The 25,306-nt window shown below is 42.8% G+C and overlaps 1 protein-coding gene across 1 annotated transcript in view; it reads left to right on the forward strand.

Annotated features, from left to right (window-relative positions):
- FURIN (furin, paired basic amino acid cleaving enzyme) overlaps positions 1 to 25,306 on the forward strand; it is a 267,831-nt gene that overhangs the window by 210,595 nt on the left and 31,930 nt on the right. The window contains exons 8-14 of the mRNA XM_075345887.1: positions 7,412 to 7,584; positions 8,639 to 8,851; positions 15,042 to 15,142; positions 16,447 to 16,550; positions 18,467 to 18,584; positions 23,541 to 23,720; positions 23,997 to 24,121. Coding sequence (XP_075202002.1) covers positions 7,412 to 7,584; positions 8,639 to 8,851; positions 15,042 to 15,142; positions 16,447 to 16,550; positions 18,467 to 18,584; positions 23,541 to 23,720; positions 23,997 to 24,121 — 1,014 coding nt within the window. The remainder of the gene's footprint in view (positions 1 to 7,411; positions 7,585 to 8,638; positions 8,852 to 15,041; positions 15,143 to 16,446; positions 16,551 to 18,466; positions 18,585 to 23,540; positions 23,721 to 23,996; positions 24,122 to 25,306) is intronic.

Consider the following 25,306-nt stretch of genomic DNA (forward strand, 5'->3'; position numbering starts at 1 on the left):
TCTGTATTTCATGTGCCATGCGGCCTCCTAGATAAAGTTAAAAGCAGAACCATAATGGAGCACACATACCTGTAACCTGTATATAGCCGCTTCTATGTTGCAAAGTTAAAAGCAGAACCATAATGGAGCACACATACCTGTAACCTGTATATAGCCGCTTCTATGTTGCATTGCTAATTAAGCACCATACTTGGATCTGGTCCGCCTTTATCAATGGTTGCTCTCTGGTACTGGGAGGGTCAGTTCTGATATAGTCCTGGTATGTATAGAGCTTGCTCCACATGCTGGGACCTGGGCTGGCCTCTATCCACAATTGCCTCTTTTGCAACATAGAAGCGGTTATATATACAGGTTACAGGTATGTGTGCTCCATTATGGTTCTGCTTTTAACTTTATCTAGGAGGCCGCATGGCACATGAAATACAGAATATAGAGTAGGACCCCCCTATTGAGATTTGCCGTGACGTTGGCAGGGGTGGCTCAAAGAATTGATCAATTATTTGCTAAAAATCTCATTTATATTACAGTACAGTTGGAATAAATCTGTGAATTTGCACTTTTTATATGATGCATGCCATTTTCAGATCGTGCTGGCTCCCCTCTCTCTCTATTATGTGATCCGGAAGCACTTACTATGTTGGTTTGGTTCATTACATTTTTAGCTTTTGCAAAAACGATAAGACTATGAATATTTCACCATTATGATGGCATCGTCTCTTGCTCCTTTCTATTTTCTTATCTGATTTCAAAACGTTGCGATCACTGCCACTTCAAACAATTATGGGGGAATTTATATTCCAGTCTCAACTGAAAAGGTGTCTGTTACCACCAAGTAAACCACTTATACAGGTATGTAGGGGACATACAGTATATCACAAAACTGAGTACACCCCTCACATTTTTGTAAATATTTTTATATTTTTTCACTGGACAACAGTGAAGATATGACTCTTTGACACAATTTGAAGTAGTCAGTGTACGGCTTGTATAACTGTAAATTTGGTGTGCCCTCTCAATAATTCAATACACAACATTAATGTCTAAACTGCTGGCAACATATACAGAGGTGCCCATTGTCCCCTTTCCTTTACATATTGGTGATGGAAACGTGGGCTAATGCAATAAGGCAGAATCGCTCGATTAAGGGAATTCAAGTCGGTCCATCGGAACATAAAAATCTCATTATTTGCCGACTATTTACTCCTCTTCGTGTCCTCCCCCAGAACAAGTATCCCTTTCTTCCATTTTAAAATAATTTGATGTTAACGGGGGTGCAAGGCTACCAGATCTGAAAGCCTACCACACGGCAGCAATTGGTACTTGGATACTGGATCTCATACATAACAAGGCCTCTAAACTATGGATGGAAATCAAACATGATATCTCGGAGGTCCTGGGGGTCTTTTGGTTGTCTCCTAGGGCCAATCTGGGTGGCCTGGGTCTGCCTTAAACATTGTTTGCCTTTCCAGATGGAGGCCAGACTATTGTCAGATGCTTGGGTTTGACATCCACGCCAGGACCTCTCAATCCATTGGAGGGCAACCCCCAGTTCCCATGTCATCTACAGGAACCGGTCAGGAGTCTACTTCCCTACGGCTCTGGCCGGGAGTCTCACTTAAGGGATGTCGTGGACTCCTCGGGTTAGGGAAACATTAGAAGAGATTCTGGGGGTTAGGGAGAGAGCCTCCGGGCACTGGTTACAGTATTTTCAATTACGTAGCTACGTTCAGTGTCTGATCTCTGGGGAGGGGATCCCCTCCAAGGTTACCCCATTCAAACAAATGTGCTTAGGGGTAGTGGCCCCATCACACACCATCTCTTTGCTGTACAAAATTGTGTCCGGGGAGATCGAGGAGAAACCCCCATTATATTTCAATGCCTGGCACAGAGAACTGGAATGTGAGTTTCCCCTGGCTCGTTGGCAAAGGGCCTTCACCCTCACCCACAAGATCTTTCCTGTAGGATTCAAGAGCTGAATTAAACATTTTTAATGCATTGGTATAGAACCCCAGAAAAACTACACTGGTTATACCCAAAAATCTCAAATCTCTGTTGTTGATGTGCTGAGGGGAGGGAACAATGTTACATATATGGTGGAGCTGCCCGGGCATTAGACCTTTCTGGAACGACATATTTCAGCTCTATAACCATTTGCTTTCTGACCAGATCAGACCTTCTCCTGAGCTGGTTATCTTGTCCATGGTCTCAAGAGCCATACCTAATGTTAAGAAAGACCTCTTGCTGTTCTTTCTGATTGCAGTGCGTCAGCTTATTCCTAGGTTCTGGAAAACCACCTATGTCGTGACAAGAATAGATTGGGTAGAAAAAGTTAATACACTCCAACGCCTGGAAGAAGCCAGGGCATTCGACAAGAAGTTTGATTCTAAATGGTTTGCGAACTGGCACCCTTGGATATTTTTTAAGGAGATGGCTGGCTTTCAAAAGTGGTTGACGCAGGGGATCCTGGAGACCTGACTGGGTCTGGGAGTGCAGACCAAGGTCCTGAGGGAGACTATCCTGTCCCCACCACGGGGATATCCTATCTGAACCCCTTCCCCCTCTATCTTTCTTTTGCTCTTATCTCTTTCTACTTTCTTTCACTCTTGCTTCCTCTCTACTGTTGTCATGTAAAACTGTTGAAGGGTCTTAACCCCCCTCCTTTCTGCCATCAGCAACAGATTGTCATGACGATTATCTGATCTGCCTGAAAGTTTAGATATTTATGGCTTTGGGTGATGGTACAGCTACAGCAAAGGGATGCAGAGAAAGACAATCCTTTGTTCTATTGGAGGGAAAAACTTCCAAAACAGTTTTTAAGCGCTACGTTAATGCTAGAAAAATGGAAAACATATTGCCAGAATCCCTGTGTCGTGCTGAACCCAGCGCACCGTTTCGCTTGACTGGGAGATCGCCGGTATCACGACAAATTAGTATTGGCCAGTAAAATCGTGCTAGAGGCGTTGTGTTTGGAATCTATGTAAATGTAAAATCGAGATATAAAAATGACGCTAATATCTTTTACCTGTGTGGCCCAGGGGCAAAGATATGTAAAAAGCTAGAATTAAGGAACTGTGTGACCATCTCAGCACAGCCCATAACAGACTGTAAAATGAGGTCACAGAGAGGGGGTGTTACCTAAGGCATAAGAGAGACTAGCTCCTTTCTGGGGGGAGGGGTCAGTCAGTCTGGAGGGCATCAGTAAGGGTGATGCTGGCCGATTCTACCATCTTCTTCTCTTGGAGTCCCTCCCCTCCCTAAGTTCGGACATCACTTCTATGCCACGAGTTTAGTAAGTTTCATGTTTATACCTTTTTATTTTTATGTAACTGTATATACTGCAATTGTATTGTTCCTTTTTGTAAATTCTTGTATATTTTTTTTAAACACTGACTATTTTCAGATTAAATATATAAAACTTAATAGTTTCTTTCCTCATGCTTTATATACGAATCCAAATCCCCGAAGGGCCTTATGCTATCTGAAACGGGTCCCCAGCTATCCCGAAAAGCAGTGTAATTGTTACTGCGTAGAATTATTGGAGTGCTATCATTAAGGGTACCGATGTGTATATATATATTCCGTTAGCGGGAATCTGTGATATATACATTTACCATTGCTGTGAGACCTCAAATATTTGTCTTTATTAGCTCAGCAGCCTCATTTTTATACATTGTCCTGCAGTACCAAAAGTGGCCTGCAGACAAGGGGGGGGGCTAGAGAGTAGTTGTGTTTGTGACAAATCAGCGAACAGCTGCGGGATATCTGAGTGACTCCCCCGGCTGTTCATGACAACTATCTTACTCTTGTTTTTGTTTATTTGTTGGTCTATAACCAAAAATGGATAGAGAACTTTCCACTTGGTAATACATTGATTATTGTTGAATGTTTTCTAAGCATATATCTCTCCAGAAGGCAGGGGTGACCCTTTGTTCTTACCTAATTGCACTTAATATACTGTTTCTGCCTAATTTAATGCCTGGAAATGCAAGTTAATTTTTCTTCTCGGTTTAAAAAAAAATATATTGAACCTTAAACTGCTGGCAACAAAAGATAGTATTAAAGTGTCGTATCTTCAGTGTTGTCAAATGAAAAGACATAATAAAATATTTACAAAACTGTAAGGGATGTACTCATTTTTGTGATATACTGTAGCCCCTATAGAAATCATACTTGTCCTACCTTTAGTATAGATTTTAATGGTTTAGTTGCCAGAAGAAAATCTATTTATTTTGCATGCATGACGTGCACTCTTGACGTGGCTAAGGGCTCAGTTATGCCGCTTAAATTTAATACCAAGCACGTTGGCCTTTCTTGATTTACAAACCTCAAGCGAGCACTGCCATAACTCAATCATAGGCTCTGAAAACACTTGTGATAAACCAAACACAAGACTGTCAATCAAAGTGTCAGGTAGTGATTACAGCACACCCACACGCACCCTGTAGTAAACCATGACACTAAGGCTGCTTTCACACATCAGTTTTTTGCCATCAGGCACAATCCGGCAAAAACATGAAAAAACGGAACCGGCGTCTGTTGCTGCCGGATCCGTTTTTTTCCCCCATAGGCTTTCATTAGCGCCGGATTGTCTTGCGTTTCATCCGTTTTTGACGCAAAATTTACTTGTCCAGCGGCCGGATGAAACGTTGAAGTGAACATTTTTGTGTCCGGCAAAAAAAAAACGGATTGTGCCAGATCCAGCGCCGTACGGCGTGTTTTATAATGGAAGCCTATGGACGCCGGATCCAGCGTAATGCGGCAAAAAATATGAATCTGGCTGAGCACGCTCAGTATCACACCGGATCTGTCAAAAAACTGAAGGAACTGATGGAAAAAACTGATGCAACTGATCCGTTTTTTCACCAGATCCGTTGCATCAGTTTTTTAGCCGGATTGTGCCTGATGCAAAAAAAACTGATGTGTGAAAGCAGCCTAAGGCCATGTGCCCACGGGACGCTCGTACCTGCGGATGTATCCGCAGGTACGGCCGCATGTTTCCCGCAGCTGCCCGCCGGCAACCGCAGCTATTTTTAGCTGCGAGTTTCCAGCGGAATAGCTGCGGGAAACATGCGGAGTTTCACGCGATTTACCTGCGGACGTTCCGGCCTCTATCTCCATAGCGGAGGGTCGGGATCTCCGCAAGTAAATCCGCATGAATAATTGACATGCAGTTAGGTGCGGCTGAGGGATCTCAGCAGGAGATTCCGCAGCCGCACTTTCCGCAGCGTGGACACAGACACTCCCCATGTCCCATAGGGTAACATGGGGAGTGCCTGTACATGCTAGAACCTGCGGATTTATCTGGAAAATCCAGAAAAATCTGCAGGTTTTCCGCGGCAAACTCGGCAGCAAAAAGCTCCCGTGGGCACATGGCCTTACAGTCCCCTGCTGTGAGCAGCTGCAGGGAGAAAAAAAACTTAATTTTCTTCCTGATCAGTAATTTAGATACACAGGGTTTAAACTCTACAGTATTTGGCTGCAGATCACCTCTGTAACTGTAGATATATGGTGTTTTTGAATGTGCGAAGTTCCCCTTAGATTAGAAAATAAACTGCTGCGAGCCCCTGGCCACTTTGTTGCGCACATGTCCTGTGCCATTATTTCCCACAAGTGATGCAAATCATTTGATAAATGTTTGCCGTATGTAGGAATTGCACAGAAACCCTTTCCCAGCCGTTCCTTACTTAATGTCCTTTCTTTTTTTTTCTTTAAGGCTACTTTCACACATCCAGCTGTAGCAGTGCGGCACAATACGGCGCTCTGCTGAAAAAACGAAATCGTTTTTTTTTTTTTTTTCCACCGGTTTCGTTTTTTCCAGCATTGACTTGCATTGGCGCCATATTGTGCCGCATGGGCTTGCGTTCCGTCCTGTTTTTGCCGCATGCGGCAGCTTTAGCCGATGCCGTGGCCGGATGGAACGTTCCCTGGCACGTTTTTTGCTCCGGCAAAAAAAGCGCATTGCGCCGCATCCGGCCACTGCGGCGCATTTTTCAGTGCATGCCTATGGACGCCGGATGTGGCGCGATGTGGCAAAAACTGCATCCGGCCGCCGCATGCAGTTTCTTCCACTGCGCATGCTCCGTAGCGTGCCGCAACCGGAAAAAAACGGACGGGCCGCATGTAAAAACTTATGCAAAGGATGCGGTGTTTTCGCCGCATCCATTGCATAGGTTTCACAGCCGGATTGAGCCGCACTGCTCAAACCGGATGTGTGAAAGTAGCCTTACTCATATTTTTTCTTGTGACAATGAATATGGTGAGAAATAAAGATAATCGTATTTCTGAGAAAATTAGCCACTCCTCCATAGTTAGAAAACAAACTCTACCTTTAAGGCTATGTGCGCACTAGAAAATGGACTTTTCTTAAGAAAAATCTGCACCCTCTGGCAGAATACCGCACCCGCGGTTTTGCCACAATTTCACACGTTTGCTGCGGTTTTTCCGCAGGTTGGTCCCTGCAGTTTTTACCATTTATCTATGGCAAAAACCGCAGGTACCTGTGGAAAAGAAGTGACATACACATTAATTCCGCAGCGGAAATTCCGCGGGTGATCAGCAGGTATAAATAAAAACGCAGTGTGCGCACAGCATTTTTTTTTTTTTTTTTTTTTTTTTTTTAATACCCATAGGTTTTGCTGGGGATTGACTGCAGAAATGTTAGGCACATTCTCTGCAGCAAATCCGTGGTAAAATCCGCTGTAAATCCGCAGCATGCACACAGCCCAAAGTTGTATTCCCAACTAGACATTTAAGCCATCTCCACAGGATATGCCAAATATATGTGAGAGATGTCGACCTATTTCTGGGACCTGCGCCTAATCCCCGAATGAGGGTTCACCTGGCAGTGTGAATAGATAGGTGTCTGAGTCTGTGTTGTCCCCCCATTTACTCCCATGATCAAGAATATAAAAGGTGGAACCTGCATAAATCAGTCTTTTCTGGCATCTCCTGTGCTAATGCTTAAGATGGCACTTGCTGAAGCAAGATTCCTCACACGTTCATGCATCTGGAATGAGACACTAGGTCCGTTGAACTTCATCCACATTTGTCCATCAAGTAAAGAATAGAAGAGGCAAGATCCCTTTTGTTTTGCAAGATTTCCACAAGTCTGTTAATGGCCCTTCAGAAATCCCTGCAGAATGACATACTGTATACAGGTGTCTCTTAGGTGTGCTTTTCTACATTTTATGTATTTTTAAGGGTATGTTTACACGTCATGATTTTGCTGTAAAATCGCAGCATTTTAGCGTCCCAGCAAAATGAGTTAGATTTCTGAAATCCATTTCAGTTCTTTGAGGTTTTTCAACTTTTTTCACCCATTCTAATGGGCAATGTACAGGCTGATGTGGAACCTTTTATTTGTGACGATTGCAGCTAACAATCCAGCCTAATAACTATATTTCTTTGGCAGGAGTTCGGATGTTGGACGGTGAAGTGACTGACGCAGTTGAAGCAAGGTCTTTAGGGCTAAACCCTAACCACATTCACATCTACAGTGCCAGCTGGGGACCAGAGGATGATGGAAAAACTGTGGATGGCCCTGCCCATCTTGCAGAAGAAGCCTTCTTCAGAGGTGTGAACCAGGTATGTGTTAACTTTTTACTGCTTTAGGGCTGAAATTGTATCCCCTGTATAGACACAAGTAGAAAATGTGTTCCATATTCTGTAGAATAGTCTTGTACTATTTGTCATGCCCCTTTTTTTTGACGGCATAATTGCACATACTTGCTTGACAGAGGTCAAAGGTGGACTATAAACTCTTCTGGCCTCTACCGGGTGAATGGAGCCCACGAATACACTTGGTCTTGTGCACATTGTTGCAGTACACAGCGCACACGCTAAGTGTAGATTACAGACATGATCTCAATTGAGAATTGCAAGTATGCAGAGACATGTACTAGAAGAGGGAGGAGGTGAACGGTAACCACCTTTTATGCTGGTGAGGAGTGATATGATCCTGTGTTATCTGGTTCCATCCTCATAATAAAGTTGTTAAGGCCCCGTCAGTGTCTGTGATGCAGTAGCGATCCCGTTAGCGATCTTGTTATGTGTGACATCTACCAGCGATCAGGCCCCTGCTGTGAGATCTCTAGTCGTTGCAGAATGGTCCAGACCATTTTCTTCAAAGGTGATGTCCTGCTGGGCAGGGCACATCGCTGTGTTTGACACTGTGTGACAGGGTCACAGTGACTGCTGAGATCGTTATACAGGTCGCTACTGCCACCAGCGACCTCCCAGCGACTTATCAGTGATCCTTATTAGGACGCATCGTTGTCGGGATCGCTGGTAAGTCGTTGTGTGTGACTGGACCTTTAGGCTAGCTTCACACCTATTTTTTGGGGGTGGGGGGTAAAATGACTGACACTATGAATCACACCCCACAGATGCCATTAGTTATTTGGACCCATCAGGTGTAATTGCCATTTGTTCTCTAATGCATCCAGCACTACTGCTGTTTTTGGTTTTCTGTTCCTGTTACAGAACAGAAATCCAGGCACAGATGTGAAGCTAGCCGCATTAATTGTTCTCCTGCCTGGGAAGATAATTACATGACAACAGGTTACAGGCGCGCTTGCTGCTATAAAGGGGTAGCCATTACTCTGAAGCCATATGGAATGTCAATTTTGTCTCCTTGCAGGGTCGTAATGGCTTGGGCTCTATCTATGTCTGGGCATCTGGGAATGGTGGGAGAGAACACGACAGCTGCAATTGTGATGGATACACGAACAGCATCTATACATTGTCCATTAGCAGCACCACCCAGTTGGGCAATGTACCATGGTACAGCGAGGCGTGCTCCTCCACACTGGCAACCACATACAGTAGTGGCAACCAGAATGAAAAGCAGATTGTGAGTATTGCATAATGCCATTTCTCACTACACCGTGCAATGACAGAAACCATTTCCCTGCTTCTCCTATGATTTATCTATCGTGACAAACACAAACTGTCCATTCGTTCAGGTCTCTGCTATTAATTGATCTGCGGCACTGACCTCAATTTCATTAAGTCGACTTTGCATAACGAACTGTGAATATTCCAAAAGGTTTATAAAGTAAATTGCTGCAATTCGTCATCATTAGATCCTAGGATTTAGGTTTTTTTTTTGGTTTATCTCTCTTTCATGTTTCCATTTAGTTTTTGGAGATCCGATCATTTAAACACTATGTGCTTTATGGGATCTATGTGCATGGAGCCTTACATTATATCTTCAATATGAAATTGAGTTTATCTTGATATGGAAAGGGGTTGCCTCGTTAGAATTTTTTTTTTTTCCCATATATCTTCTTGGGCTCTGTTCACACTTGTTTGGACATTCCATCGTTCCATTTGTCTGTTTTGTTTTTAGCACCAGAGAATCGAAATTAAAGGGAACTTGTCAAGTAAACAAAAAAACACTATTAACCTGCAGAAATGGGGTTAATCTTTAGGTTAATGGCAGTTCTGAAGCCATGTGGCCACTGCGCTGAGAGTCCCACTACCGCATGGAAAAAAAACTTTATTCCTCCCAGAAGCCTCTGGCTTTCAGTCACTGCTCAGTACACAGTGAGCAGCGGCTGTAACCATGCCCCGACTCTTGACTGATAGTCAGCTCTGCAGTGCATCAGTACAGACCAGCTGTCAGTCAGTGCCAGGGGTGTGGTTACAGTCACCACACCACTCACTGTATGCTGAGCGGTGACTGAAGCCATGATGACTGAAAGCCTACGGCTGCCAAGAGGAATAAAGTTAATTACCTCCCATCAGCGGGGCTCTGTATGTCAGCCGCACAACTTCAGAATGACTATAAAGGCCACGTCTCACTAAGTGACATCGCTAGCGACTTCGCTGCTGAGTCACGGTTTTTGTGACGCGACAGCGATCTTGCAAGCGATGTCGCTGTGTGTGACATCCAGCAACGACCTGGCCCCTGCTGTGAGGTCGCCGGTCATTGCTGAATGTCCTGGACCATTTTTTGGTCATTGCTCTCCCGCTGTGAAGCACACATCACTGTGTTTGACAGCGAGAGAGCAACAATCTGAATTTGCAGGGAGCCGGCTTCTGCAGACGCTGGTAACCAAGGTACACATCGGGTAACCAAGCAAAGTGCTTTGCTTGGTTACCCGATATTTACCTTGGTTACCAGCGTCCGCAGCTTCTAGAAGCCGTCTCCCTGCTCCCTGCACACGTAGCCAAGGTACACTTCGGGTAACTATAAGCAAAGCTCTTTGCTTAGTAACCCGATGTGTGCTATGGTTACCAAGCACAGCGTCATTACATGGGTCGCTGGTGGCTGATCTCTGATCGCTGTGGAGATCTGCCTGATTGACAGCTCACCAGCGACTATGTAGCGATGCTCCAGCGATCCCTGCCAGGTCAGATCGCTGGAGCGTCACTAAGTGTGACGGTACCTTTACTCTGCAGCTTAATCCCACATCTACAGGTTAATAGTGTTTTTTTTTTTTTATTTGTTTGTTTTTTTTCAAAGTTCAAAACAGTTACATTACTAACACAAACTGAAGCAGAGGGACCCCATTGATTATTGAGAGGTTTGTCTGGGTTCTGTTGTGTGCAGCAAGCAGGACCTTGTAGTCTAAAACTTCATACCTAATTAAACCAAGACAGACCCCATAATAACCATTGGGGGTCCCTCTGCTTCCATTTGTATTAGTTGTGTGACTGATCAATTTTGGACAATAAATCCGTTTGTCCGGTCTTAAAACAGAAATGTCCTATTGCAAGTGACAGTGTAGTCTTAGGCAACCAAGTATGGGGGGCGGGCGGGGGGGGTCGGGGTCATCCGACCAGTGTGGAGAATGTTTTGAAATAGTGAGGGACCTGCCCTGCATTATACAGAAGCCGTGCTCACAACTATGTAATGCTTTGCGTAATTTCCCCTGAAGAGGAGTTGAGCAATTACGAAGTACAAGGTTTCCCCATATGTGACAGCTAACTGCGGGGGACTGCGGGGGGTGATCAGGTTATTGCTACAGGCCAATTCTTAACTTTTCTTAGTTTTGTCTACAAACTGCAAATTTCTATGCGGGTAAATTCCCTCCTACACCTTCATAAAGACCGGTGCCTGTTCTTTTACTATCTGTAATTATCTAGGTGGACAGCAATCAGACAGAATGGATAACTATTATATATTCTATTCTTTACTTCTCCTATATTATAAAGCCACTAGCACCTACTTATGGTGGTTATATAAAGCAGGCCGGGTAGTGCTGGACCGCGTCCATCCCTGGCTGCTCTGTACCCAGTGTGTTCTTTTCTGTTTGCCTTGTGGCTTACATTGCTTTTTTTAACGTTACAACATACAGCCTGAACAAAGAGTGTTTGTTTTCTCTGGCCCCGTTCCACCACATTTCAGGAAAAGCGAAGGGGTGGTCAGTTTAATTTTTTTAACACGTGTTTGATGTTGATAACTGATTTAGACTACATTAAGAGGGCGGAAGTTGTGTGTCCACATTGGTTCGTTAGATCTAGTCTTTTTTTTTTTTTTTTCCTTCTGAGTATTTTTTTTATAGAGTTTAGCTACTTCTGTATGTCCTAATTTAATCTGATTTTAGATGGGGGTTTTTTAAGCCTTTATGACCCATTCTTCCCTTTTTTAGACCATGTTATATGTAAAGGCTATGTATACCTTCCCAAACAACTTAAACAATAATTTTTGGCTTTTTTTTTAGTTGTTTTGGGGTTTTTTTTCCTCACTCTACAGACCAAACGTTTTCTTTGGTTACTAATCATGTAATCAGTTTGCCCTAGTTAACAATTAGACTGACAGTGGCATTTAAATGGCACAATTGTTGCTGGGTGCACAGGCTCACATTAGGGGTATTTCTTACATAGAGAGATCGCTGCTGAGTCACGTTTTTTGTGACGCACCAGTGACCTAATTAGCGATCTCGCTGTGTGTGACACTGAGCAGCGATCTGGCCCCTGCTGTGAGAACGCTGCTCGTTACACACTGCTCTGGTTCATTTTTTGGACGTTGCTCTCCCGCTGTGAAGCACACATCGCTGTGTTTGACAGCGAGAGAGCAACAATCTGAATGTGCCGGGAGCAGGGATCCGGCATCTGGCAGCCTGCAGTAAGCTGAAGTGCTTTGCTTGGTTACCCGATATTTACCTTGGTTACTAGCGTCCGCGGCTCTCAGGCTGCCAGTGCCAGCTCCCTGCACACGTAGCCAGAGTACATATTGGGTAAATAAGCAAAGCAGTTTGCTTATTAACCCGATGTGTACCCTGGCTAGGATTGCAGGGAGCCAGCGCTAAGCGGTGTGCGCTGGTAACCAAGGTAAGTATCGGGTAACCGCTTGGTTACCCTATATTTATCTTAGTTACCAAGCACAGCATCGCTTCCACGCGTTGCTGGGGGCTGGTCGCTGGTGAGATCTGCCTGATTGACAGCTCACCAGCAACCATGTAGGGACGCAACAGCGATCCTGACCAGGTCATCTCAATAAGATTAGGTTATCAGTAGTATTGCTATATATATAAAACAAATAATCTAACAACTGCAGGTTCACGTACAGTAAACCAAATCGCTGCAGAAAGAGTCCGTAATGAAAAAAAAAAAGAAAAAGCCGATTCCATGCACTCTGAGTGCAACCCCTCCCATAGACAGAGCAGGGACTGCATGCAGCGCGCAGGAAAGAAGTGACATGTCACTTCTTAGAACGCGCGCTTCGGGCAGCAGCCGAAGCGCTGCGCTCTAATACGCCACGTGCGCACGTCTCCTGCATAATCTTCATAGATTATGCTTGGGGACGCAGGACGCATGCAGTTACGCTGCGGTGCAGATCGCAGCGTAACTGCATGCAAATACGCAACGTGTGCACATAGCCTTTGTATGTTCTCCCCTTGTTTGCATTTGGTTTCCTCCCCCACACTTCAAAAACATGCTGATAATGAATTTAGATTGTGAGCCCCCAATGGGGACAGTGTTACTGGTGTATGTAAAAGCACTATGGCATTAATGCCACTATATGTGAATAAATATTATTATTATTATTATTATTATTCTGGTTTGACTTTTATCCTGTCATATGGCAAGACTTATTAAAGGGTCGATATTGACTTCTAGGTTTGCTGCTTCCAATAGAGTTCTTGTCCTCTTCCTCCCAGAAGAGGCAATTTGCATAAAAATATTTAAAAATACAAAGATTATTGTCCTTCAAAAACATAAAAATAAAATATTTGGTATCACCGCATCCATAAAAGTCTGATCAATCAAATATGAACTTAATTAACCTATATATATGATTAGTACCATGACAAGAAGGAGAATTGAAACACAGAAAAATGAACTTTCAAATCTAAAAACATGGTGACACAAACCAAATTTCTTTAATTTAACAGATTTCCATTTTTTATTCTTCACCACTTAAAAAAATCTATACTGGCTTTGTCTTGCTGGAATCATACTGACCCGGAGAATAATGTCATTATTTTTACCGTAAAATAATCTCTAGAAAAACAACCTCCCCCATATACTATTTCAGTATATTTGCAACTTCTTTTTTTTTTTTTTTTCTCCATTTTCCTGTAAATTGTAAAATAAATGTCATTCAAAACTACTGCCTTTCCCCCATGTAACAAGCACTCGTACGGCAACGTTGACAGGAAAATAGGTTATAACTGTTGGAAAAGGGGAAGGGGAAAAAAAAGAAGAGCAAAAATGAAATGAGGGTTAATAAATTGCTTCTTGATGCCTGGAGAGCGGCTTGGGCTATGACTGCATGTAAATGGACATTCTGCAATTCATGGCAATCTGCATATTGCTACAAGGCCTGTGACCAGATTGTCGCAGATTAAGTCTGAAAGTGAAAAATTATTTATTAAAAAAATCTTATGTTTGGGAACACATGACTACTATGTTACTAGAATGGCTACTTGAAATTCTAATAACTAAACTTGGCCACACTTTACTGTAAGATTCTTTTTAAAGCGCACTAATCAGTATTATTTTCCTATATAACCTAAAGCCAGTGCTATAATGGCACTATCAGGCTGATTCTATACATGCCTGTAGTTGTCAGCTAGGATGTATAGGTTTTGAAACACATGCAAGTAAAGTTTATAAAATGAGCAGCTTTTTGAATGACAGCAGCTGCCAATCAGCTGATAGCTGGGGTGGGTATCCATAGTTATCCCCATCACCTGTTATTTATGCAAATTCTATTATAGAATCGTTTTCCTAACTGGCTAGAAGGACCTGAGCTTGTCATACCTATGTGACCAGAAGGGGCGGGGCCTCAACCAACATAACTGATACAATGAGCAACATTATTTTACTTTTGGCTGAAGACCCACCCCTTCTGGTCACATAGGTATGACATCAGCTCAGGTCCTTCTAGTCAGTTAGTAAAACGATTCTATAATAGAATTTGCATAAAAAGGGGGGGATGGACAGGCCGGGGGGCGGAAATCACTATGAATGCCCACCCCAGCTATCAGCTGATCGGCGGCAGCTGTCATTCAAAAAGCTGCTCATTTTACAAAGTTTACTTGATTGTTTTTTAAAACCTATAAATCCTAGTAGACAACTACAGGTATGTATAGAATCAGCCTGATAGTGCCAGTACAGCACTGGCTTTAGGTTATATAGGAAGATCCTGGTGATTGGTGCGCTTAAATACATCAGTCTCCTTGGCTTTTGAAAGTGCCTGGTTCAGTGCCTGTAGGTATAGGTAGAGATAACACAATTCGTTTATGTAAAATAAAAATGTATGGAAAAAGAACCTTTAAAAAAAAAAATATTAGAGCCTTATGTTCAGCTGTTGCTGAGCCGCTGCCACTGTTGGCATACATTTAAAGGCACGGCACTGCTGAAGGACTGATATCCGTTGTTTCACTTTAGATATCAAGATGGATACAAAGAAAATCATAAATCCCAGCTACAGCCCCATGGTGTGTCCCCGGCCTTACTCTTAGCTAGAACACTTGATGGCAAATAACTTGCGCCTACTGCCTGGGGATAGCAATTCTGCTGGCAGCCTGGCAGATATGTTGGTTGTGCTGTTGATGTTTTCTGATTTAGATTTCTCATTCCTTCAGGTAACAACTGATTTGAGACAGAAATGTACGGACACTCATACTGGAACATCGGCTTCGGCCCCCCTGGCGGCAGGAATCATCGCTCTTACTCTGGAAGCAAAGTACGTATCTGGGTCTGTCACCGTTATTGGGAGACTGCCGCGTCCGTGTCACACTGTTACATTGCTAAATCTTTGCTCCTCAGGTTTTCAGTAGGTAACTGCACAAATGTAATAGTTGTTTTGTACAGCAAATATAAAGAAACCAGCTCATCACATAACGATGGTGGAAGGGGTGTTATCTCCGTTGGGTGCCGATACCAGCTGGTGATCACAGCAATCCAATAAACAAATGAAAAAGGTATTGTTCGGCACAACCGCACAGCATTAGGATCAGAAATTTTATTTGATAGATTAAAAACATACAAAATCCATGTTAAAAGTTGGTGCATTTCAAGCAGTGTACTGTTAAATGAATAAGGAGACACTTTGCCTGAAACGCGTTAGCTTTTAACATGGATTCTGTACATTTTTAATCTATCAAGTAAAATTTCTGATCTTAATGCTGTACAATACTTCTATCATTTGTTTATTGTTATTTAGTACAGTTGCACAATAAGGACTCTTCTGAGTTACCAGATAAATTCTAAATATAACAAGACAAAGGGTGCAGTGAAAGAACAGAAGGGCAGGGCATAACACTGGAGCACATACAAAAGGTTTCTGAGGATTACTTGTGTCCAAGCAATATGATACCACAATGTAGGTGTGACAAAGGACAAAATCTGGCCATCAGAGTCATTTTCATATGCAAAACGAGGAGTGTTCCATCTCGCCTTACACAATGGAAACCTATTTGTTTAGGACTATGATGACCTTCACTTACATCATCCTCCCAGTTACACAGAAATGCTGTTCAGATATTGACTTTATTATGCTAAAATGTGTGAAGTTATTCCACCTCCTTCTCCCGCTAGTTGTTTTCTGTGTTTCTCTCTGTAATAATATTGACGCACTTAGGAAGGCTTGATGGGTGTTAATTTGTGGCTGCTGATTTCAGTTTTTTTACCACACGGTAATGATCCCATCATTTCGTTCTCAGTTCCGCTTTTACAATGAATTTTGAAAATGTGTTTTGAAGTTGTTCACAAATAGGAGGTTAAATAATTTTAATGTCTGTCAGTGGCCTGAGCCATTATACATGTGTCTGACAAGAGCAGCTTATTATGGAGAATGTGGCTCTTTCCATGACAACATGATTGCCATCACTTTAAAGGTATGGAGTTGAAAACCAGTTTTATGAACAAAAGTTGCTATCCAAGAGGGGCCGATATTTGCCCATGTAAAGATAAGACATGTTGGTGTTTGGCTGATGTTCAAGCACTATTCTCTTAAGCTTTCGTAATGTTTGTCCTTTTATTTCCTAGTACCAATCTCACATGGAGGGATATGCAGCATCTAGTGGTGCGAACCTCAAACCCAGCGCATCTTAACACAAATGACTGGATCACGAATGGAGTTGGTCGAAAAGGTAATAGAAGAAGACTCAGCCTTGGTCATTATTCAAAGCTGTTAGTTTGGGTTATTACATCTGAAATTAAGATGTCTGGTCTCTGGGAGTCTGGGTTATCTGAGACACCCCTAAAAAACACCATCTGCATGAGACTGTGTAGATGGATGTGCATTGAAACAGTGAGCAAGCGTATAGATCCAATCAACTTGAACAGGTGCAAAATTATAAAGGGTAAATGATGGGGCTATAGCATTTGTATTGCCTCATACACTTGATTGCCACTTATCATCCATGCTGCCATAAAAGACTGCATGTCTGTGTGTTTTGCATGGACATGTGGTCTATAAAAACATGGATATGTGAATAGCACCATAGGTTCTAATGGGTCTTTGTGGTATCCGTGGAAAAATTCCCACACGTACGTGCCACATGGATGTGTGAATGAGACCTAAACCTGATAATGACCAAGCCCCATAAAGGTTTGGAGCTTGGTCCTGGGCTTTGACCCTATGCCTTTGTAAAATGATGGCACTACTTTTGATTCATCATGTTTTCTTTAGGTAAAATAAAGCCTATACTCCCCTCCAATACCGTCGCCCTTCCAGTGGGTTTCAGGATCACAGTGTCAGGGCTCACATGGGGTTGTGATGTCACAAGAACCCCACGTCCAACCCCATGTGAGCCTCGATACCACGTTCAAGGGCAGTGCTGGATGGGCGCCGGTATGGGAGGTGAGTAGAGTATAGTGTTAATTATTTAACTGGAAGAAATGTGGAATCAAAAGGGGTTGTCCTAGGAGTGGACAACGCCTTTAAAGATTCTGCTTCTGCAATCTAGCACTAGCTGGTCTGGTCTCCGGCTGTTAGACACAGCTGAAAACCCTAGAGAGAAAATAGACTCTGATAATCATCACTTTTATTTTTTGTTTTGCCAGCCACATATCGCTTGATATTCAAAAATTGTTTTGTTTTTTTTTCATGGAAAATACCTTTTATGAATGAATTCTCCAGGTTATTAGGATCATGCTGATGCCTAATATATGTTGGGTATCCATTTTTTTTTTTTTAATTTGCTTGTAAATAAATTTTAAAAAAAATTGTATACACAACACTTATTAGGCATCAACATGATCCTAATAACCTGGAGAATTCATTAATGCTCGTCAAGTTACGAAGTTGGAATTTCACCTGTCATCACTGAGGCGGGAACCATTCTCCCTGAGTGACTGGGCTGCGTGCAGAGTTTCATCACACATCACAGCCCAGCATTGTGCATGCTCTCTCCTTCACTGCTTTCCTTAACAAAGCGCCACAAGCGTGCGCAACGCCCACAGCCCAGTCACTCAGGGAGGCTGGGTCCGCCTCGGTGATGTCGGGTCAACTTCCAATTCCAGAACCTGACGTTACATCACCGGACATCAGAGTCCGCTGCATCCTGGGTCACATGATGGGGACTGAGCAGACAGCGATAGCGCCGCTCACAGGCAGAATTGGTAAAAGAAGGTATTTGAAAAAAGCCTTCTTTCTCAGCTTTAAATCAATGTGGCCACTATACATTGTAGTAGACCACCTCTTTAAATTACCTCACAAAATTTATATATCTAAAACTACACAAGGAAATAATACAATTTGTTTTACAACCTCATATAAGTCAAAAAAATAAAGTTATGGCAGCTGAAAAGTAGATAGGCAAAACCGAAAGAAAAAAAATGGTCAGTCTTTTTGGCTTTTCAGTCCTGGTCACTTAAAGGGTTAAATGTATACATCATGGACCTATTAACCTCAGCCATTTACACTGCATTCACCTTAGCACATAATATGCTTCTTAGAACGAGTTTTGTAACATGCTCTTGCGTGATATTGGGCATTTTTACCACCACTACATGTTTTTCTTTCCTCTTACCGGCTAACATTCCATGTGTTTGTGTGTTGCAGTCAGCCATTCTTATGGATATGGGCTTCTGGATGCTGGTTCTATGGTTGCTCTGGCTAAAAACTGGACCACTGTGGGACCCCAGAGAAAATGTGTTATTAACATTCTCACAGAACCCAAGTGAGTAATGCAGATTTCAGTCTTTTCTTTTGAGCCATCTGGACATACAAAATGAATGATTGGCTATAATAGTAATTTTACAGATCTGAAATGTTTACAGTTTTTTCTGCTTGTTCAATTGATGTGGAAGAATCAGGAGATTTTGCGATTGATTCCATAGAAGAAAATAATTTATAGCCATAATCCCCAACTTTTGTACCAAGGAAATGCTCATTCTGGAGAACCCCTACGATTACAACATCCCTTAAGTAATAGAGAATACCTGGAAATAAGAAAGCCCTCATTAAGCGGAATCCAAGGAACACTGAATTACACAAGTGGCCAAAATTGTGGAAACCTTTCAAAAAGTCTATAACAATAGTTGGTTTTTCTAATAATGCCATAACATTGTGTATCTTTGGAATCAAATGTAATTCTATATATTTTTTTAAAGAAATCTTAGTAGCAGTTATAGACAAAAAAGTGTCCTACACGTCCTACGTCATGCACACGCGCCAGCATTGAGGTGCTGCGCAGGCGCACTACAATACTTTGATCTGCCATGTTCAGAGCAGATCAAAGTACGCCTGCTCAGAACCTCAATGCCAGCGCGTGTGCATGACGTAGGGTAAAATTAACTGTTGTCTTTCAGAATTACTATATTAGTGTAAAAATATAGAAATTCTAGTTCTTAAAGGGAATCTGTCAGCAGGTTTTTGCTACCTCATCTGACAGCAACATAGTGTAGGGAAGGAGATTCTGAATCCAACAGTGTAACACATAGATTACTGGGTGCAGCAATTCTGACATATTAAAGAATTGAGTTTTAAGTATGAAGCGGAGCCCAGGGACCTGTCCTGCCCACACCAGGCTCTCCGTAGAAATTGTGCATAGACTGTGAAGTATCAATCACAGCTGGGTACTTATCAGATTTTTTTGCACATGCATTTCTAGTCCTGCAATGTTAATCACAGGGTAATAAAGCTATTAGTTTAAGTAAAGAATAGTACACAGATAAGAGAGGCACAGTTGCTTTTTAACCACAACATCATGCTGTCCTCCACTTACATAGCAAAAACCTGCTTACAGATTCCCTTTAATAAAAAATAAGAGTACAAACGTGAATAATCTCTGGGTCTTGAAAGGTTTAATTAGCTTAGCTCCTGAGATTTTCAATAGTGTTAAGGTCAGGGCAGTCTTCAGCCTTTTCGACAACCGAAATAGGATTATCCAGAACTCACGTTTATCACAAAGCAGCAACATGACCTGGATCTGAATACTATTGAAATATAAATGCTTCACCATCTTGGAAATGATATCGTGCAGGAGGCTTTAGTTTAGCATACAATATGTAACTTATTTTTTTTTTTGCATTTATAGTCCCAGTAATCACTCAAATTCTGCAGTTATACTTCCCTTCATGGAGGAGGGTTTGCAACCTGGATACAGATCTTCTCTAGTTCTTCTCCTTCCATACTTTATTCTGTCACTACCAAATGTGGTGATGATCTGTCCCATTGTTCCTATGCCCAGATAACATGAGTGTTAGGCTGGGTTCACACATAGCGACAACGACGTCGCTGTTACGTCACCATTTTCTGTGACGTAACAGCGACCTTGTAAGTCGCTGTTATGATCGCTGCTTAGCTGTCAAACACAGCGACGCAGCAGCGTTCATAACGTCGCTACATGTGCAGAGAGCAGGGAGCCGCGCACACTGCTTAGCGCTGGCTCCTTTCTCTCCTAGCTACAGTACGCATTGGGTTAATTAACCCGATGTGTACTGCAGCTACATGTGCAGAGAGCAGGGAGCCGCGCACACTGCTTAGCGGTGGCTCCTTGCTCTCCTAGCTACAGTACATATCAGGTTAATTAACATGTCCAGAGAGCAGGAGCCGGCACTGGCAGCGAGAGCGGCGGAGGCTGGTAACGAAGGTAAATTACGGGTAACCAGGGAAAGGGCTTCCCTTGGTTACCCGATGTTTATCTTGGTTACAGCTTACTGCAGCTGCCATATGCCGGCTCCTGCTCCCTGCTCGCTTCATTTCGTTGCTCTCTCGCTGTCACACACAGCGATCTGTGCGTCACAGCGGGAGAGCGCCTTTGAAGAAAACGAACCAGGGCTGTGTGTAACGAGCAGCGATCTCACAGCAGTGTCACACACAGCGAGATCGCTAATGAGGTCACTGTTGCGTCACCAAAACCGTGACGTAGCAGCGATTTCGGTAGCGATCTAGCAATGTGTGAAGCACCCCTTAGCCCTGATAATCTTTTCCATTTTTGCATTGGTACTAAAAATGGCTTGGTGTGCAATTTTAGATCATCATTCTATATACCCAGATAATTTTGTTCTGTTGCCTAAACAGTCCCATATTTCTTCTACCAACACATTTTTCTGCCTCTACGAATCCATTATTATCAATCCTTGTAAACCGTTCTGCTCATTGATTTATATTCCAGTCTTGCAATCAAGGAAAGCCGGTTCATATCAACCTAAGGACGTTAGGTGGATCGAAGTTTTAGATAGTTGAACACAATTCCTTGCTTACCTTCTACAATTATCTTTCCAATTATATATAATTTTATGGTACTTAAAAAAACTGGAGTTAAGATCGATCAAAGTTCAAATATGCACATAAACACTGGGAGAACATACAAACTCCTTGCAGATCTTTTCCATGGTGGAATTTGAGGACTAGAGATGAACGAACCAAAGGTTCGGTGTTCATACCAAACACAGACTATATAAGAAATCAGAGTTCGGGCACTTTACGTATGCGAGCATCACTGTGCTCAGGTGCTCGCGGTCCTCAGCCCAGTGAGAGCCACTTGTGGTGTGTGAGAGCCTCGCACTGGGGGTAACAACAGCATGATCGGATGTAGTGTGCACCCCAAGGAAAAACCCCATCCACCCGCCCCCAGAAGTGATCTGTTTATGGATGGCTGCATGTGGGCGAAGACCCAAACCTCCCAATCAGTGACTTATATTCCGGTTTAGTTCATGTTTGGGTATCCGGCTGAACCCGCCGAACCGAACATCCACGGGTCCGCTCATGTCTATCCAGGACCCAAGACTGCAGTGCTAACCACTGAGCCACCGTGCTTTTCCATTTTGGAAATGTTTTAATGCTAATTTTCAACTTCCTGCACTATAGTCTACTTTTAAGTATGGCTCTATTACCTTTATGATGTGTGTCAAAAGATAAATTGTCCAATGAATAAAACTAGATTTGGTTTTGAGCCATGGAGCAATGATTGCAAGCGCCAGCATTTATGAGCTGCATTTGTTATCTTCTGTTCCTCGGAGTCCCAGCACATTTGGTGTGGGCCTATACAGAGTACACAGTAGTCTTGTTCATGTACACTGGCCCGTTTTATGGGGTCAGCACAATTTCTTTGTAATTGTGTCTGAGTCATTTTCCGCATGCTGCTCTGCAGACTATACGTTTAATTACTGCAGCCACTGATGGAGCTCGTGTATGGGGGCAGGGTGGAGGTGTCACTGCCGGCCGTCTGATTGGAAGTATTCAGCTCTGCTCTCTGATTGTCGCGCCAATTAGGAGTTAACTGCAAGACATCAAAATTAAAATAAATGGTCGGCAAGTTGTACTATTGCTCCCAAGTACTTGGCTGGAGTGTAGTATGGAATTAAAGGCCGGCTATTGCCATTACCACCACTAAATCATGCTCTGGATAGAAAACTGTACAACTGATCGGAATGACATTTTCTGTCTTGTGCTAGTTTGCGAGATTAAAATACCTGTATCCTGTGGTTACATGATTGAAGTCTGGTCCCTGAATCGGCTTCTTTTTTTTTTTTTATATTTCAAAAGCGTTGAATAAAATAAAACTTTCTGCTACTGTCAGATACAATCATGGCTTAGATAGCTATACTGGGAAGATCTGACCTTTTTCAATGATGAAGTTCAGATGTACCTATTCTGGGCGGCAATAAGTTCAACAAGTGAACAAGACTTTCATTCTTTGGCATTTCCCAGAAAGGAGAATATATCATTTTGTCGTTTCTGTGAAGAACACATGTAAATGGATACAGCTCCTGCTGTTATGGCTAACGTTGCTCCTCACGAAGATATAAATGCTCAGTCAGTCTTGGGAACAGACTATGTATTACCTGGATTTGGCTCTTTGGATTTAGACACACAAACTATTCACACCTGACTGGGTCAAAGCCAGAGGCTCAATGAGACTTCTGTGCAACTGAGCATGAATGGAGCCCTGCAGGGAAAGCGGCTGCCGCTCCATCTCCTGCTCTACGTGTGGTTGGGGTTAAGCTGACGGATTCTAATAACCTTTTAGAGTTTTTGTTGAATTTCACCCATCTGTTCTCGGAGATAACCGCAACAGATATGTGCCCTCGGGCCTCAAACGTTACCATTCTTTCCGATACCTGGTGTCTTTGCACATTTATTTCTTAATTTCTTTATAATGCACAAGAATATATTACTTTTTTGGATTTGCCTATAATTCCTGGAGTGTAAAGGGTGCATGTGGTACCATTCTATAAAACAATGAACAGTGGGCTGTGATAGGAACACCTGGTTCTTTGGCATGTATTCTCTTCTGCAGTCTCTGCCCCAACAGCATTCTGGCAGAGTGTGCCTGGGATTGGCATCCGCAGCACCGACGCTGGCAAATCGGCTGTGCACAGTATCTTCCTATCCTCCATTGTGTGTCCTATGTCTTGATTTGACCCTTTGTTTAGAGATGTATTAGTATCCAGAAGGGAGGATGACCCTCTGACACGGAATTGTTTCTATACCCAATATCATGTTTACTCTTCATTCAGCCAAATGTTTTATTTAGCTCTTATTATTTTCTAAAGCCATATTGAAATTGGTTCAAGATCCATTGTTAATGAGCGACTGCGATGGCAAGTGACCTAAATAATTCACATTCTTTTTCATTTTGCAAACAAGATCACTAATTGGCATAAACAAATGCTGTTCTGATTCCTAGGGACATAGGGAAGCGATTGGAAGTCAGGCGAAAAGTGGAGCCCTGCAACGGGATGTCCAATTTCATCAGCACATTGGAGCATTTTCAAGCCCGGATAACATTGTCCTACAATCGCAGAGGAGACCTCGCCATGTATCTGACTAGTCCTACGGGCACTCGCTCTTGTCTTCTAGCACCCAGGTAACCACATTGCCAATGTTGCAGCTTTCTTTTTTTATCACATATTCAAAAACAGAATTTTTCTTTTACCCTGATGTGTCAGAACGTGACTTACACTAAATGATCAATCTTTAGACAATTATAACTCATTGTGACTGCTGTTCAATGGTTTTCAGTTTTTTCCTAGATTAGAGGCTTTGAGTGACTCCATGGTTGCTCTAGGAGAGTCATATGATCAGAGGGGTTTTTTGTGGGGCAAGAACCTTGATTTCTTAATCTTTTCCATTATTTATTCAGGCCTCACGATTACTCTGGCGATGGTTTTAATGACTGGGCATTCATGAGCACACATTCTTGGGATGAAGACCCTGCAGGAGAGTGGGTACTGGAGATTGAAAACTCGAGTAGCAACAATAACTATGGTAAGTTTGTTTTTTTTTTTGTTTTTTTTTTGTTTTGTTTTTGTTTTTTTGTCATTAACATTGATTAATTCCAAGTTTTTATTGAACTTTAAAGGTAACCTGTCAGGTGCAATTGCACCTAGAACCACGAGCAGTTCTGGGGGCATATTGCTAATCACTGCCTAGCCGTCCCTGTAGCTAGTAGCATAGTTAAAGGGATCTTTAGAAAAGGTATTTCTAAAGACCCTTTATGAGATGCTGATGAGCACAGGGACTAGTCACAGGAGCTTTAGTTCTTGCGCTCATTCCGCCCTCTTAGCATGTTAGAACGCCTCTGTGGGCGTAATAACATGCTATTCATTGCCCAGTGCCTAGCGTCATCATCGGCAGTGAGGTGCGTACCTGTGTCCGTTGCACCGCCTCAGAACTCCAGGCCACAGAGTCAGTATGTATGATCTGAAGTCCCCTGCACTTCCGGTCAGGTGCACTACACCAGTTTGAAGCCGGAACGCGTACACCCAGCTTCATAGTACGCGTGTACGCATACCGAAAGTCCGGGGATCATGTGCACTGAGCCGAAATCCAGCATCTGGCACGGTGGCAGCAGAGAGGTGAGCGCGACCATGCCTCTGGTGCTGCGCATTCATTAGCATGTTCGCATGCCCACAGGGGCGTGCTTACATGCTAAGGGGGCCTACTAGCCAAGCAAACTAACGCCATTGCGACTAGTCGCTGGTCTCATTAGCATATCATAAAGGATATTTAGTAATACTTCTAAACAATCCTTTATCTATGCTACTATAGGCTGGAACTGCTAGGCAGGGATTAGCAACATGCTCCCAGAACTGCTCGTGGTTCTGGGTGCATACAGGATAGGTACCCTTTAATTCATATTTTTACCTGATACCTAATAATATAAAGGAAGTACAAATTTTATAGAGCAGTTCTACTCCAACTGCTGTAATTTACTGTTTTGTTTTGTTTATGGACACCTTTGACATTGAAAAAATGTTTTATATTTGTTTATAGTTACCTTTAAAGCTTTATTCAATTTCATTAAGTAGTGTGTAATCTTCCTTCCTACATTCATTTTCAGATCTGTTAATTTGCAGTTTGCTATCTGATCACAGTTTCAGATGTTTCTCTTGTGAAAGTGACTCTCCCAGTAATATAGGTTGGATGGCAAGTCTGTGCATATTAAGTCCA

This window comes from Anomaloglossus baeobatrachus, chromosome 4, assembly GCF_048569485.1.
Source record: "Anomaloglossus baeobatrachus isolate aAnoBae1 chromosome 4, aAnoBae1.hap1, whole genome shotgun sequence".
Taxonomy (NCBI): Eukaryota; Metazoa; Chordata; class Amphibia; order Anura; family Aromobatidae; genus Anomaloglossus; species Anomaloglossus baeobatrachus.